This window comes from Cyprinodon tularosa, unplaced genomic scaffold, assembly GCF_016077235.1.
Source record: "Cyprinodon tularosa strain WSP-4 unplaced genomic scaffold, ASM1607723v1 ctg395, whole genome shotgun sequence".
Taxonomy (NCBI): Eukaryota; Metazoa; Chordata; class Actinopteri; order Cyprinodontiformes; family Cyprinodontidae; genus Cyprinodon; species Cyprinodon tularosa.
The window spans coordinates 287,807-304,870 of record NW_024039113.1 but is presented as its reverse complement, the minus strand read 5'-3'; the positions used below and the strand labels follow the sequence as shown (position 1 = coordinate 304,870).

Below are 17,064 nucleotides of genomic sequence, written 5' to 3'. Positions count from 1 at the left end.
TATAGGACAGCATCTGCATTTCCAACTTAAAACATACATTCCTGCACAGACAGGGAAAGATCAAAGGTGAAAATGAGGGGCAGAAAGTTTCCCTTCCAGCTGTATGATGCCATTAATGCAGCTGGATGCCATTAATGCAGCTTTTCATGTAATGAACAATATAGGATGGTCGTTTTGCTCACTTTGTTAGCTCGTGGTCTGACAAGAGCTGCTTCAAGTGTCTGGAAAGGAGCTTCTTCTCCATGGAGAGGCGGACCCAGGCTCTGGCCTTGCCCACATCAGTCTTGATCTCACCGATATTCTGGATGTGTCTGCAGGTGTAATCACAGATCCACTGGTGAGAAATGCACACATTTCTGCTCACAGGTTTTTTATTCTGGATAAAAGAAAGAACTTGATAAAAATCTGTTGTGTCTTTATTTAAATTTCTCCAAACGACCTGCAGTGAATCCGAGAACAACAATTCCCCTCACAACAGCAGCCTGCTTTTCAACCTCAGTAATTCCCTTAATGTGAAAGCTGGTCCTCCGAGATAGCTTCCAGCCACTATCATGTCTCTGATGTCCAGACAGATTCCCTTCCACTCCACCTGTGCCGTATGCACGCCACATCCACCTTTCACACCAATCCCGCCATCTCACGCCGAGTAACCCACATTTCTCTGCTCCCCGTCTCCATGGCAGCAGAGGAAAACATTATAAACCCAAACCTTGCTAGTAATCTTTTGAAATGGAAACATTGAACCCTGCAGTATTTGCTGTTATTTAGGGATGCTTATGCTAATGCAGTCAGATATGCACTCCAAGGTGAAGAAGGATGCATTTATAACATAATAGTAGAGCTGCATGGCTGTGCACTGAGATGACCCCCCCCTTACTTATTATTCTCGGTCAGACTCGGTCAGGCGGAGTAACTAGGCTGGAAGTAACTCGCTGTTCCACACACGCTCACCCTGTGTCTCCTGCATCTAAGACCCCGCCCTCCACCTCTGGCAGCTTTTATGAATGATCAGGCGGTGAGGTCTGCAGTCACACACCCTGACAAAGGAGCTACCAGTGGCTCAGAAAAGATTATTGGTCTGTTCATAAAAACAATGATCTTGTCATATTTAGTCTGTCTGGGAAAATCAGTGATTAAAATGCGTGTCGACCTTTCCATCTTTGTCCTACCTTGGATATTTCACAGCAATGTTATTCAATTTCTCCCTGTAAAGCTCAATTTCATTGTGATCATTTCAAGCAAAAATAAAAATCTTATTTGGGCTCGCTGATGGGACTATGTATGTCTGCCATCTTAATCAAATTACAACCATATATTATGATTAACTACATATGGATTTGAAAAGAGTTTAATCTTTTTAGGAAGTTCACTCCTCACAATAAACAACAGCAAAGTAAAAATGGAACCTGTTGTATTCATGTTTTTTGGAATTATTTCTTGTCTAAAATTACAATTTGTAAGGGATTTACAAAAGTGATTTAAGCAGCCTTTATTTGATGGATTTATTCAACTGCATGGAAATAAAGATCTCTGCAAATACTATAAGGACCTAACATGTACTGATATCAAGTGAAAATCAGAACTTCAGGCATTGGACACATTTTAAGAAGCAGGAGGACATTTTTCTGCATTGAGTTTCATAAGCAAGTCAGACAAATATCTGAAGTAACTTCATTAACTTTGTATATTTGCTAAATTATTAGAATCAAACTACTCCTTGAGCTTCCACTTGTCTTTCAGTTACGCGTCGGGTTAAAATTCTACCACAAGGGGGCAGCATTCCTCTACCAAACTGCTCTGATTGGTGGTTTAAAAGGCATATGCATGTTTAGAGGTTTCTATTTAACAAAAGGTTTTTCACCTCATGTCCTGAATCAGTGAGATCCTCAGAGGGGGCATGGCTGATCCACCACCGTCAGATTTCCTCCGCTCCGTGTCGTGAATGAAGCCTGCCAAAACAAGTAAGGACAGCTATAAAAGTGACACCTTTCTGTAAGTCCATTGGATTTGTTCAAAGGAATAAGATTGAGCATTTACCTGGAGGTCCCAACCCGCCTGGAGTGGCATTCTTCTCTTTGCTGTCCTGATAATGCAGGAGGTGGGACCATAAGGCTGATTTACCCTAGAAGAAGAAAAAAGAACACCCTTTAGCCTAAAGGCGCACATTTTAAATCAGTTCTCTCTTGGTATTCAACGATTGTGACAATAAAATTTTTTTTCCCACACCTGTTTAATCTGCAGCCCGTGACTCCAGATTCTTTCCAGCAGATCACAGAGACTCGCGATCAGGGTGTTCTCCTCAACGCCCGTAATGCTGACCTCGCCGTGACCCAACTCTACAGCCTCCCGACCCATCTTCTCTACAAGCATGCGCTTCGTCTGCAGAGAGAGCAGAAAGGAAAAACACTCATGTGAGCTCAGAGAACTCAACTAATTCTACAGAAAATTCTACATAAAAAAACCCACAGAATTTTACAAAAACAAAGCTGGATCAACATTTAATTAAAAAATGCTTTATTGATCCCGAAGGAATGAAGTTATTAATTTTTCCAAGGCTGTAAACCTTCCTTGGAAAGGCGAGTATCTCTAATTCAATAGAATTCCATGAAAATTTCAAGAAGATGGGCGTCTCCTGTAGGATTTCTTCAACAAGTCCATAATGTATGAAGGACCTTTAAATGGCGTAATGTGTCTTGATTGCTCTAAAACCTTAAATTTTTATGCTAAGCTCATTTGGTCCCCTGTTTCTATTGTGAGGGATTTCAGGAAAAAAAAAACACAACGCGTTCAAAATTTTATTAGATGATAAATCATGTGGTTGAACAGTGACGGGTAAAACGAGATGTCAAACCTTGTTCCTGCACTCCTTCAACAGCCCTTCAACAAACTTCCAGTTGGTCTGAGCGATGACGGAGGGCGACAGGTTGGACAGCTTCGGCTGTCTGATGGTGGTTCCCAGGTTTCGGGCTTCCTGGATGTATTTCTGATTTTTTTTAAAAACAACAAAAAAAACATTCAGGCAACAAGTAAGAAACACTTAGATGGAGAGATCCACAATGGTTACGAAAATCAATTCAAAACCAGCTGTTTAACAACTTTAAAAAAAAGGAGGTACAGAAAATACCAGGAGAGTTTTGGGGCTGGAATATGTGTTTAAATCTAATGTGCTTCGTCTGTAAAGCTGCAAAACTTGGAAGCCTTCAAGTTACAAGACATTTCAAATCTAGAAAGCAGCTCATGCAATAAAAATAAAAACAGAAAATATAGAAATTAAACAAAAAGGATCAGATAAAGATCAGCAGCTGAAGGTTAAGAGGCAGAGGGTGTTGACTTTCACATTTGGTCTGTGGTCCACCATCACATACCAGGTCCACAGACACCGACTTCAGACAGGGCCTGAAGGACTGCGAGAGCCAGTAGTAGTCAAGAAAGAGCAGGAACTGCGGCTCCGGAAACAAACACTCCACATGCTGAGAGTGTGTGAGACCGCGAGTGCAAGGAAGGCAGAGAGACGGAGACAAAAAACAAACAAAAACATTTATAAAATAAAATAAAAGAACAGATAAAAAAGGAGAAAGGAATCCATACTGGACAAAAGGACAGAGATGCAAGATGAAGCAGATTAAAGGGTCATGCATAAACAGAGATGTTTTAACAAAAGTTCAGGCAGAATGACGGCGTGAATAAACCAAAAAGCTCCTACCTCTCTCTGGTCATTGTCCAAATAAAGGTGCTCCGCATGTTGCTTCTGCCGGTCTCGCCTCCTCCACTGAGCAGGAGCGCTTCTCTTAGCCCATCTGCGGCACAAACATCCGGTTAGATTCAAGAATCATCAAATGAGAAGTTATCGCCATAAAGGTATCTACTTATTGCTGGTTGGTCCCGTGGAGAGCACGTCTGACTGCAGGCGGGGGAAGAAGCCCTGCTCGTAGCGGCCCTGACCGATCTTCATGTCCAGCAGGTGGGGATGCAGGGCGGTATGGTCGATCTTCGCCACTCTCATCTCAATGGCTTTCTCTGCACACATCAATTAAACATGCAGCTTTTATCTTTTTTTTACTTGCAATGGACTAATAGCATGTACTCTATATGCATGGATCAGTACCTAATAACATACATCAGAATACATTTTGTAAACCGCTCAATTTCTAAAACTAATGCTCGATGTTACTGCAGTTTAGTCTAAATTTAGGTTTATTAAGTGTTTATTCCTACAAGCATCTTACACACAGGAAGAAATCTGTAGCATTTATCCAAGCTGCAATAAAGATATTTAAACGGGTTGTGCTTTTTTCTACCCACCATTTATCCATCAAAGATTATTTGATGTTCATTGTATTCATGCATGTTAAAAAGAATCGGAAATGCCATAAATAAGAACAAGTTGGCATCTAAACAAAGAAAATCTGTCAAAAAGAATCTGAAAAAATAAACGCCCACAAAACCAGAAGAAGCATCCGAAGAAAAGGCTGAGAATCAACTTTGTTCTCAAAGGAAGCAGAGAAGGCAGCTGACAAACAGCACACCCACACTAGGTCTGCATGAAACTAAAGGAACCATGAGGGAAAGAGACATATATGTCAATGAGGATGTTTCTTAATATCAAAAGGACTTGAAAGAGGATAAGGTGAGATAAAAAGGTGGAAGATCCCAGCATGAAAGCTTTGAAATCTAAAGAAAGGTGGAGGCTGCAAACACATTAATATCCCTGAAAAGAAAACAAAAAGTTTGTTATTCATCAACAAGTTAGATGCAATCAAACACGGAGATCTATAAAGTTGTTAAACCTTAAGCAGATCTTATTCAAACTTTTCTTTAAATCTGTGCATTGCTGACATGACCTTGCAGAAATCCCACATCTGTAACTGTAATAGTGTTAAAGTAAACACAAACTTTCAGGTTTTGTAAGTGGAAGACATGAAAAGGTGAGTTTATTCTGTTACATAAAAAGAAAGGATCCCAACGCATCCTCTAAGTTTACGACCGATTAAATTGCATACGCAGTTAAAGAGCTGCCACCCATGGAGGTTTTAGGCAATAATAACAAATATTACGATCGTTGGTCTTGCTTTTCTTCAGTCCAATAACCTGCGGTCCGGCAGCAACAAAATCAGCTTTTTCAAAACGTTTTTTAATTGGCTCGTCTGCAAACAAGACAGCGAATGACAGCAAATATGAACGCTAGTCAGACGGCAAAATAAACAGCATTTATAATTTATATAACTTCTATCTCTTAAATCTGACACCGTCTAAAACAACAATCTAAAATTAAGTGGCCTTATCCCAATGCAGACACACAAACCTAAAACTGACCATTACGTTTCTTACCAGCTTCTTCGATGTTGGTACATTTTTGGTACATTGAGGTCCGCAGCGTCGGTGTGCGAACGTTCAGCATGCGGATCTTGTCCACGCGAGCATCGAACACCCTCAGCGTGTGCTCCTTCTCCTCATCATCGTGACAAAGAATTTTGCTATCGATGAAAGAGGCAAACATCTGAGTCTCAAGGAAACGTGACAGGAAGGGCAGGTAGGGCTCTGGTTGATCAGACAGGAAGGAGGCCTGCACACAAACACGAAACAGTGGTAATCAAGCATGATGTGTTTTTTAAATAGTAGGCAGACTGCACATTAAAGAGAGAAAAAAAATGCATCCTTCTGTTCTGTTGCGTGACATAGAAGAAAAATATACCTTGTCGAAGTTCTGCATCTGGTCTCTGTTGGTGAACCAGGACTCTTTATCATGACTCGGCTGGATGACAAACACCTCGTAGTCGGCGAACATCTGCGTGAATCGGTTGGCAAAGACTTCACGCACCTGGATGTTGAGCTGGTGCATCTTTAGCTCTTCCTCGTCACACTGAACCCGTGGATCTTTGTTGCAGCTGGCATCCTCCCTCACCTCCAACTGTTTTGAGGAAACATTGATAAAAGCACCAAATGAGAGATGCTAGTATAATAAGGAGGCTAAAACAAACAGGCTACAGCACCACCATTAAGATTCCTAACAGACAAAATATGCTGCGTTGGGTTTATTAATGTCAGCTGTTGTGCCATAAACCATGATAGTCATTTTGGACATTGAAAAGCAATGTCCATGTTTCATCTCAACATGATCACTGGAGAAGAGGGTGTGGTTTTGCTCATAAAACAGCTGTGAGACCTCTCTTCTGCTCTGCAACCCCCTCTCAACCAACTGGCTCCACAGCCATCTCCAAAACAGACGTTTTGCAACACATTTCTCTGAGTTTCAGAACTTCCAGAGCCAGACTGGAGGGGAAAGTCTCCTGAAAAGCAGTTCCCTTGGTGTGGGCCGCATGATAAAATTCATACTAAACTGTGGTATGTCTTTCAACCATGTTTCCCTTCCTCTTTGTACATAGCAGTTTAGTTGAGTTTCACTAGTTTATAGTCAAGAGTTTTTAACTGAAATATGTTTGACTTGGAGCTGAATGATCTTTGTTAATAAACTTATATTTTGAACAGAAGTTGTGGTGCATTTATTCCATGTTTGTGCAGAAGTATCTTTTTGATCATTATTTGAGCTCGATTCACAGTAGGGCGAGTGTTCATAAACAATATAGGAGAAACCGAATAATATCTGATTAAATAAGATATTGCCTCCCCTAGCGGGTTGGGCAAAAAAACTTCTTAAAGTATAACAACATATTATTGCGTCAGAGCTGGCTGAGCAGTGAATAAAACAGTTATTCAGAAGACAAAATGACTCATTTTAATTTAATTTAATTTCTTTTTTAAATGATCTTAGTAGCGAGTCTAGCAAGAATTAGAACAGATGGAACTCATACCTGACAAACTATATAAAGATGATTGGCTAATCTATTCTGGCAGAGCTAATGGCTGCTGCTAACACATAAGTGCATTAGATGTCACACGGAGATTAGTGTTGCAATTAATGATTATTTTGGTAAACGATTAATCTGTAGATTATTTTTTGATCAATCATCGAACATCAAAAGGTTCAAGATTAAATATCTGACACTGAAATTATAAAAGAAGTCTGTGACCCAGCTTTAGTAACATAATCAGTCCGTTTAAAAGACTTGTTTTGTTAATCAATTTTCTTTACAATATTATTGTGATGACATGTTTTCCTTCAAATCATGTATGTGAATTGAAGGCAACAGGCATTGCTACAGCTGCAGTGTTGTCGTTCTGTTGATGTTCAATAGAGGGTCGAGCTTTCTCCTGAATCTGTAGAGTCTAGGGCTGCAATTAACGATTATTTTGCAAATCAACTATTCTGTTGATTTGCTATTAATAATCGGATAGCAAAGGTTGCTTAGAGAAGATGTTTTTTTTTATTACATTAAACCAGGTGAACCTAAAACTTTCCACTTGAGGAGTTCAGGATTGAGCAGACAATTTTTTTTTCTTTTACAATTTTGGCATGATTACAGCTCTAAGTGGGTTGCTCTGTCACTAAAGGCCTGTTTTACAGTCTCTATACTCCAGTTAATCTATTACTAAATTAGTTGACAATTATTTTAAAATCAATCAATTATTTCTGCCCTAGTGGAGTCAACAGTAGTTGATAGTAGTCAATAGAGACTTTTTCCCTCCAACTTCATTCCACCTGATTGAAGTTCTACAAACTTTTGTCACTATATCCAAAGTAATGTCCTAGAATACATAGAAAGTCGTTAATTGTGCCTGCAAAATGTAAATGTTCTTTTTATTTGTCAATGACCCATTTTAACAAACAGAGTTATCCTAACCCTTTGAAAGGCAGATATATCGTATATTGAGCCATATACATTTCCCAGGTTGGTAAGCTAATAGGTTCCCTGACTGTCACACTGTTGGATCAAAGATCCTTCATTAAAAATTAACTCTCCCTACATGTTAAATGACCATCTGAGCTGACCATCTCTAATTCATCAGTCCTCACCTTCCCCAGGCTGATCCCGGTCCTCTTGACCAGCGCCTGTAGCCGGGCGATGGTCTCGTTCTCCCTCAGCGGGTAAGAGCTGAGAGGTAGCCCCAGATTGCCGTTGCGGTTGTCGGACACCATGTCGACAGATCGGAAGGTGTACCTGGCCTGGCTGTTGCTGGAGTGAACGTTTCCCTCTGGAGACACGCCGAAGGACATGAGCACCTCTGAGATCTCCTGGATGAACTCCAGCTTGTTGGGAAACTGCGGCAGCTCCTCTGGCAGTTCAATGAACTGATTATCAATGTCCACGAAACACAAGTTAGCCTGGGGGGGGGGGGGGGGGGGGGGGGGGGAGAGAGATAAAAAAAAACATCGAAGTTAGAAATATCATAAAAAAAACAATGTATCATCTTTACAATAATTAAAGGTATTAAACTAGTGCTGTTAAAACTGGAAATACCAAAAGCTGTTTGGAAAAAGGTTCTGCTTGTTAACTGAATCCACATCTGATATTATGGTTATGTCTTCAACCAAGCTGGACAAGAAAAAAAAGAAAAAAAAAAGAAAGAAAAAAGCAGAACCAAACCACTACTAAGCCGACTGACTTAAAAAATGGCGGTATACTGTGGGGACATGAGAGTTAAATAGAAACGGGATCAGGGTCTAATTATCTGCAGTAACCAAACACCTCAAAGTAGCTTAACAACCTAGACAGGTGAGGAGTTAGATGAAGAAACATCAAGACCTAGAAGTAGTACAGGAAATGTAGTTCTGTTGTTAATCCAGAAAAGTCCATTTAAGAGTCCCCAGTTTGCTTAAGTTAGTTCAACTTAATGAAAACAAACTTTACTTCTAAACATCAACAGAATGAAAAGAACATTTACTACACAGACTGTATGTGTGTGTGGGCATTTGTCCCACCTCTTGTGGCAGCTCCAGCTTTGTGCGGTCATCCTGCCCGTTTGAGTGTAGGCCCATCAGGTACGGCACCGGAGCGTCCAGGAAATGCAGGAGGGAAGCGGGCAGAATGGGAACATAAACATGCTGCCACTGGAAGGGGAACATGAGGGCCGTGATGCTCTCCGCCACAGTCATCAGCCTCTGGTAATCTGTTTCACAAACAGAAAAGCAGAAATACACATTCTTTAATCATATTAACAGTTTAATGTCTGACTTGCTTGTGAAACGCAAAGGTAAACCCAAACTGATGGAATACATAATTCCTAAAACTAAAAGAATCTCTGCTAACCAACACAAAACAGACGCCTGATTAAATCAGATGTCAGATCAGCTGAGGATCATTAAGGCTCATCAGCTGATGAAGGATAAAAAAAAACCCCACCACAAAACAAAACTAAAACTGCTGACAAAAATGAGCTCCAGTTCAAAGAAATTATTTTCAACATAGTCCGATGCATATCTGTAGGAATTTTCTGGAGCAAAGACTGCATCCTGCAGAGACAAATTACTCTAACAAGAGCTGACAGGAAGCTAAATAACTTGTATTTGTTGTGCAACCGAATGACTGCAGATTTACAACAGTCTTAAAGAAAGTTCCCGGGATGGCAGTCAAAGGGATATGCATGTAAACATTTGCATTGGATGATCATTAAATACTGAAACAATACTCCACTTGAGGGACTTCTTTAACATTGCTCAAATGACAAGGCTAATATAAAGTGCATATTTTATAAATGTTTCCAAAGATGAGCTTAAGAAAAACTACAAGTCTGTTTGTTCTGTCAGTAAATTAATGTTATCTGATAGTATTTTCGAGTTAAGTGGAAAGAGTCTTGTTATTTTTCAAAGGTTTGATTAAGGACCAACACCTCTAAGAACCTGCAGTACATTTTTTAAGTAACACAGTCCTTAATGAGAAATACCCCCAGAAAAACCAGATAAATGTAAAAGTGTTCATCTCTACAGCAATTAACAACTTTTAAAGCCATATTAGAACTCTGTGATAAAAGGAAAGTCTGCATTTATTGTTAAACTAGAGCATTTAAAAAAGGGATTTCTAAATATTACAAACTGAAATAAAAAACATGCTGTGGTGCTAGAATTAATGCAAACTATGGTCACCCTTAAAATAAACCAAACTGATAAAGCACCAGTTTTGGTTTCTTCTTTCTCTAAGGTGTCACCCCCCATTGCCTCCCTGGAGAATGAAGACACTGAAGCGTGACACAGCTGCATCCAGCTCCCCAGCTGCTCGACTTGAAATTCCTCCACCAGGACTTCACGCCTCAGTCAAAGGTTATACAAGCAAATATGTGTGCAGTCCTTCTGGTCTGCATTCCTGCCCAATCCCACCCAACACCTACTGTGCAGCTCTGCCTCTCCTCTTATGGTGCCAAGAGAAATGCCATTGCTACTTTTGGCTATGTGCTGGTTCATAAGTGATCCTCAAGCACAATGCCTTTCCCAGGATAGGGACAAGCATACTAACATCAGCCAACCCCCTTTTAAAGTAGGCCATAAGAGCAGGAGACTACTTAAAAAGCTGCATGACTTAAATATTTTGCAGCTGACCTAAATGAGAGCAGATTCTAGTTTTGGAAGTAAAGTCCTGCTGCCAACTATCGACTCCCTCAGTGGAGATGTGACAGAGCAGAAATCTGAGAAATGTAAGTATTTTTCATTTCATTAACAGGGAAAAAAAAAATAAAAATTTAAAAAGGCAAAGTTAAATCCTTTGTCTTATTCTCCAGAAATAAAGAGTGATTCTGTCAGACCAGAATGTCTTCCTTAGAGAAATCAGAAGAAACCAATGCCACAGGTCCAGATACATGCAGCTGAACTTTTAAAATAATAAAATTAGACCTAAGTTCTGTAAGTTGAAATGAAAAATAGGACCTTATTACCTAATGATTGTGTGCCATCTGTGCTGAGGATGAGGGGGAACATCTGCAGCCATTTTTATTGCTGTGATTCTCAAGAGTCTACGTTTGTGCGTTAAAACATCCAGACAGGTCAGATCTTCCCATCACGCCACTCTCCTCTAATCTGAATTGTCGCTTTCAGCTGCATGAATCACACGGAGGAGGGAAGTGCCTAGGAATACAAATGAATCAAAGCCTCACTCTAGCTCGTTAGCCGCTCCATCTTATTAGAGAAAAAGGACACATGGGGTTTTTATTGTTTTGTTTTCCATTACAAAACACAGCAGGCATTGGTATTCTCTGTTCTTAAAATCAGGCTTCTGAACTTAAAGATCCGTTTCCAACAGACAACAGCCTCCAATTGTTACTGTGTTTGCAGAGCATCCCTCTCCTCAGAGTATTTATTCAAGTGAGCAGCCAATTTTCTTCTGGCCGGAAGATCCCCAGGCATCAGCTCTGCTCAGCACCCTTCACATGTTCTGCAGTGATGAGCCTCGCAGAGAGGTATGATGTCACTCCCGACCAATAATAATCATCCCGCATCATCGCCATCCTCCCCCGTCTCCAGGTTGCCTGGCAACACTACAGCTTTCCAACTTAAAAGCTTCTCCCTGCTGGCCCCCGCCGTTTTGTCAATCATTCGCCTCTCTCCCTCTCTGCATTGTAATGGATCTGGTCGAACCACCAGATCCGGCATCCCTTAGCAATCTGCTTATTCCTCCAAAGTCTCTTTAAAAACATGCAGCCTCGGCATATTATACAACACAACAGTTACAGTGTTGATGAATATTAGATATAGGGATGATCAGAAAATCCAGAATTATTTTAATGCATACTACAAGCAGAACCTTGGCCAGTTTCCTATGGAAATATTAAAGCAAAAACAAAAACAATGCTATATTGGAGCTTTAAATCATATAATTAACAATTGCTTTAAAAGGGCAACTTTTCTAAGCTTGTCAAAGATGAGCTGGTCTGCTTAGAGAGGTTAATATTCTGAAAGATGATCATGCAAAGCAGTCCATCAGCCACAGAAACCTACACCTGCACTCAAGCCATCCGCTTCAGCTCTCTCTCATGCCTGCCTCAGGCTTTTAACACAACAAAGGCCCCTTACAGAAGAATCTCTAGGTAATAATCTGATGGCAAGATAATCTAAAGCCACCTGCAAAAATCACCTTCAACTCAGTCCCATTTTGATAAATCAAATATTTAACAGTATGATTGGCTGGGGAATCCCTCTGGGAATCTAGTTCTACATATTCCCATCAATTCACTGTTTACTTTTAGTCTGTACATTTATCACTTCAGCCATTGTGTGCATGAATGTGGAGCAGCTGAAGAGGCCTACTTACGCTGCGAGTAGAGCAGGATCTGCAGCTCCAGCAGGGCGCATGTAAACAGCTGCAGAACGTTCTCCACCCCGAGCAAGTTAAACATTTCGCTGATGGCGAAGTCAAAGAGCGGGAGCTCGGAAGTGCTCGGCCTCTGGCACACGATGGGGCCGTAGACGCCCGAGAACTTGAGCGAGCGCCCTGAAGGTGGCAGAGGCACCTCGTACAGGATGTTGTAGATGTAGCTCTCCAGCGGCAGTGGCGGGGGTAAGGGGGACGAGACGGCCTGGTGAAGCTGCTCCAGGACCTTCCGGCAGGCCTGAGCAAAAGCCATGGGCGTTATCAGGCAGATGCATTTGGACACGTACAGAGTGTCTCGGCTGATGTCATACGAGTTGAAGCGCTGCAGGCGGGAGATTGCCGGAGCGGCGTGGAGCACAGGACGGGTCTGGGGGAGCCCCTGCTTCTCTGGTCCTTTTGGGGAGGTGGGGGTGTGCAAGATGTCGTACTGCTCCGCGTTGTGCATGTGGTAAAGAGTCTGCATGGCGCTGCATATTTGCTTGCTGGTCACCTCCTCAAAGAAAGTGAGGGCGAAGCCATAGGTCCGAGAGCCGTCCTCTCTGGTGATGATGAAGGAGTGGAACTGAGGCTCTCTGGAGTCTGTCTGCGTCCTAAACGACAGACCCTTCGGCATGCAGAGCTGCAGGAGAAGGTACGGAGAGGAAATCGGGGATTATAATCTAAACAAAGCCCCTTAGAATGAATGAATAACTTTTGTCAAACACAAAGAATCTTACCATGCCAACTGCATCCTGGTCAAATGGATTCCACTCCACATTGTCAGGATAATGTGCTAGGACTTTGGATTTAAAAGTTCTCCGTAATGGACTCTGCTCAAAATTCTCACCTGGAAGTCAAAACAGCACAGAAAAATACAAAAAAGAAAAAGAAAAAAAAGACAAGTATAGACTGAGTTATTTAATCAGACAAAGCAGTTACTTAGAAAAGATGAAATTTTATCAAAAGCAAGCTACGAGTGCCAGGCGCATCGCCAAGGGAAATAAAAGAGAAAAATAAAATCAGCACGTTTCTTTTTAGAGGAAGTTTGTATTGCATCATGTAAAGCTGCCATCTGCATCCTGTGCCCCCCTCCTCCCAAAAAAAGTCAACAAATCAACAGCTCCAGGTAAAACTTTGCGGATGAAAATGCTTCACGACAGCTTTAATGGCAGTACAGAGGGAGAAATCAGTCAGAGAAGCACAAGTTGAGTTGATTTAGACCCAGAGTAAAGCAGAAGTGATGCACACACCAAAGGCAGGACTGAGAAAGTCATTCAGAGTGTAAAGGAGAGGGGTAGGACATTGACCAAGCGATGCCAGTGCAGGCGACACTGGATGTGTGTGCGAGATACAGAAGCGGTGATTGTCAGGGATCAGCTCCCTGTTCAGCTGCTACTGGAGGGGAGGAGCTTCACGAAAACCAGGAGGAGAGAAGTTAGGGGTGCTTGAAACAGGAAGGGCAAAAAAAATGTTCACCCCAGACTTTTGGGTTTCAAAAGAAAAAAAAAAAGAGGAGGGGATGCAAAAGTTGGGGTTGGGGGGGTAGACAAGGTGCATCAGGTTGAAGGTTAGGGATTGGGGGTCAAAGCTAAGCTTAGGTCGGGAGGGAGGAAAAAAGCAGTGTGTGTGGTGGAAAAGGTTACCTTCGTTTGACCTCGCCAATTTTCCTCTGGCCCCATCTCTGAATTTAGTATCCTCTATATACTGGCATAAAGCTACACAACAAATAAAACAAAACAAATGTGATAAGTAAAGACCTGGTTCTTGTTGGGTGGCGCATCACTTCTCAAGTTTAGGCATCAAACATCCTTACGGGTCTATTTTAGAGCTTTACTCTGAGAAATACACAAACACACAAAGTAGGTTCTGAGTTCTAAAGGCTCCTCCTACAGATGCAGGGTGACCAGCGTGCTGCAGCCCGCTCTAAAGCTCCCGTCTCAACACAAAGGAAGGGAACCAGTTGAACTAGAGGCTTCGTTAGACTGGAATAACTGAAAAATATATATATATATCTTTAGAGCTGAAAGCAAACCTGAGCCAGCTAAACTGCAGTGAATTAAATCTCTCCATATTCACCCAGCCATGTTTAGAAAGTCATTGTTACAGAAACCCAGGCTTTACTGACCGCCCCGGGCTGTTCGCCTCCATGATATCACAAACATGCATTTTTCTATACACCTTTAAACAGTGTATAAGCCACAGAGTAAGGCCAACATTGTTAACCCCCCCCCATTTTTAAATGAATTGCATCAAAATCTGTTATTCTAGCCTATTGGGTTGGCTTTTCTGAGTTTTCAAGTATCTAAATTTTAGGAGGAAATTCCAGGGTGTTCAATGGTAAAGTATTAATATCTATTCTGTTCATGTGATACAGATTCCAGATAAGAGTCAAGTCTCTAAAATGTGGATCTCATCAGCGGGTGGTTAGAGGATGGGTAATGGTGAATGCCTGCACTTTCCTCTCAGCCTTGTGGCTATACCAGCTTATCTAACATTTCACACAAAGAGGAGCCTTTGTACTCTTTGCAAGCAATGCTACTTGCAATCCTTGTCATGCATTACATTTGCAGAGTAATAACGGACAAATATCTGCCTGCACAAGATCACTGTCATGCAGCACACAAAGTCCAGGGATGCAGGTTTCTAAAGCATTTCTGGCTCCTCAACGCCACCGCTGACGTATAGCTGTTCTCTGGCTTTGATGTTACCGACAACAAACAAGAACTTTCCCCACAAGGCAGAGGAAGTCGTTATTAATTAAATATGTTAAACAATAGCTTTCACACAGCCAAGAAATGATCAGTTTCCTCAGTGATATTATCCTCTTCTGTTTGACAATGGTCAGAAATACAAAACACTTTGGAATAATAGATGAATTTTAAAAGAAAATCAATAAAAGTGTCATCGGGGAATCAAGTTTAGAAGTGCAGTCTAAGCTGCAAATGATCCCATCAAAACATTGCCAATGAGCAGCAAACTGAGTTTTATATCAGGCTCTTTAATAAAGATGTTCAAGAGACAGACCGAGAGTCTTGAGGATTTACTTTAATGTCTTTGATGCGTTCATATCCAAACAACCCACACAGATGAAACTAGGCCAGTCGCACAACGCAGACACAACATTAGCAACCAACAAGCAGCTGGATCCCTACCACTAATAAATGTAAGAAACATGGGAAACAGACAAACTCAAAACTGTGGAAATATCTGACTAAAGGGCATCTTTACTAGGTTTTCACAATCCAATCCTAAAAACCTTCAATTCTGTACGATTGCAGGAATAAACTTTATGATTAGAGAGAGCAAATGAAGAGTTTTTATCTGCGATCAATATTTGGAGGTCAATATGGTGTATTTGCGTTCAGACCAAAGGACGCCCTGACATGTGGTGCTGCAAGGGATCAAAGTGTCAATCTTTCAATTGGCTTTAAAACAAAGCTACTTCACCCCAAACATTGTGATCCAATTCAAACGACATATTCCTGGGTAACACCGTTTTATCTATATAACAAAAGGATATAAAAGACATCAGGAAGAATCAAAATATTTTAAAACCCCAGAAAAAAGCAAGACCTTGGACTCAAATAGCAAAGTCTGCTGATTGGGAAACATTAAGAGGTCTTTATGAGATCGGGATGCAGGAGCAAAGCGGAGGAAGTCTATATGAGTTATTTCTATCACGCAAAGAAAAGCAAAGATCCATAAAGACGTTCTCAGAGCTCAGAGTCAATTTGAGTGGATTGGAAAAAAATAATCTACAAGAACAAACCCAACAGGTTTTAAGGTCCAAACATCTGGTTACATATGGATAAAGCGTCCTCAACAGAATACATGTTCTAACATGTTCTCAATCTGAGAATTATGCCACAAACATGTATTAGCTCCAATAGGAAGTAGAGCTAAAAATTTGTAGAAATAGATTCTAAAAATTATTTTCAATAGCCCTTCTTCTTCAGACTAAATAAGTCAAAGAGAAGCAAAAAAGTACTTGACTTTTTTAAGCTTTTTAGCTCTACAAATAAAGACTTTAATACTTAATTCATATTAGATTTATTCATATTAGATTTACCTTGTCCCATTTGTCTCATTCCCTTGTGGTATAAGTTGTACAGATTCAGTAAAAACATTGACTAAATCTACCATTTCATTTTAGGTTGAATTTCATTTTCAGTATAGCCGACCAGTTCAATATTAAAACCACAGTTTAAAAATATAAAATATCGTTCTTGTCTCAAATGTCCCCTCACTCACAGCCTGTCAGCTGCTTCACTAAAAACCCTCAGTGACGTCTAATGAATCTACTACAGTGCACATTATTACATCATTCATTGTTCAGAATAACCAAAGGTCTGTGATGATGCCACGAGAGCGTAAACGGATAGCAGACGAGTAATGAAGCAGGTTTTTAATCTGGTGAGGAGCCAGAGACCACCCACAGTTTTACAACGCTTCTGTTCTCCGACACACTTCCTGTGAAGTTACACTCAAAAAGAACTCAACCCCACTTCCTGCAGAGCTGCATGAAATACATACAAAGAGTCTAAACCAGGAAAAAAACATCGATAGTCAGAAGTCAGAGGATCAGGAATCCCCTTCAACTCACAACCGTCACTTCACACTTAAAATGCTCTGAAGAGATTAACCAATCTGATATATACAGCTGATTCTTGAAATTCCCTTTTGTATCACCTTTAAATGCCCATACAGATGCTTCTTTAAAAACTATAAAGTAGAAATACCACCTAAAATCAAAATACCTTTTTAGAAGCTAATAGACTGATATTAGATATTAATATTGGAGAAGGACAGCCCTGTTTTTTAGCATTGAGAAAAGGGATGGGAATCGAAAACTGGTCTCTGTTCAGAACCGGTTTCGTTTGTTCCAATTCCA

General features: G+C 40.9%; 1 protein-coding gene across 5 annotated transcripts in view; it reads right to left on the bottom strand.

The window, feature by feature from the left end:
• Nucleotides 1-17,064, bottom strand: part of dennd5a (DENN/MADD domain containing 5A) — a 31,358-nt gene that overhangs the window by 6,162 nt on the left and 8,132 nt on the right. Inside the window, exons 2-16 of one of the 5 annotated variants that reach the window (XM_038297712.1) lie at nucleotides 13,817-13,888; nucleotides 12,911-13,020; nucleotides 12,135-12,813; nucleotides 8,819-9,006; nucleotides 7,913-8,221; nucleotides 5,693-5,908; nucleotides 5,329-5,563; nucleotides 5,055-5,144; nucleotides 3,867-4,017; nucleotides 3,704-3,797; nucleotides 2,852-2,983; nucleotides 2,227-2,379; nucleotides 2,038-2,122; nucleotides 1,862-1,949; nucleotides 183-311 (exon numbers count right to left, since the gene is read on the bottom strand). In XM_038297712.1, coding sequence (XP_038153640.1) covers nucleotides 183-311; nucleotides 1,862-1,949; nucleotides 2,038-2,122; nucleotides 2,227-2,379; nucleotides 2,852-2,983; nucleotides 3,704-3,797; nucleotides 3,867-4,017; nucleotides 5,055-5,144; nucleotides 5,329-5,563; nucleotides 5,693-5,908; nucleotides 7,913-8,221; nucleotides 8,819-9,006; nucleotides 12,135-12,813; nucleotides 12,911-13,020; nucleotides 13,817-13,888 — 2,731 coding nt within the window. Of the gene's footprint in view, nucleotides 1-182; nucleotides 312-1,861; nucleotides 1,950-2,037; nucleotides 2,123-2,226; nucleotides 2,380-2,851; nucleotides 2,984-3,365; nucleotides 3,471-3,703; nucleotides 3,798-3,866; nucleotides 4,018-5,054; nucleotides 5,145-5,328; nucleotides 5,564-5,692; nucleotides 5,909-7,912; nucleotides 8,222-8,818; nucleotides 9,007-12,134; nucleotides 12,814-12,910; nucleotides 13,021-13,816; nucleotides 13,889-17,064 lie in introns of all 5 variants that reach the window. The other 4 variants (XM_038297717.1, XM_038297714.1, XM_038297713.1 and 1 more) reach the window with 4 other exon arrangements.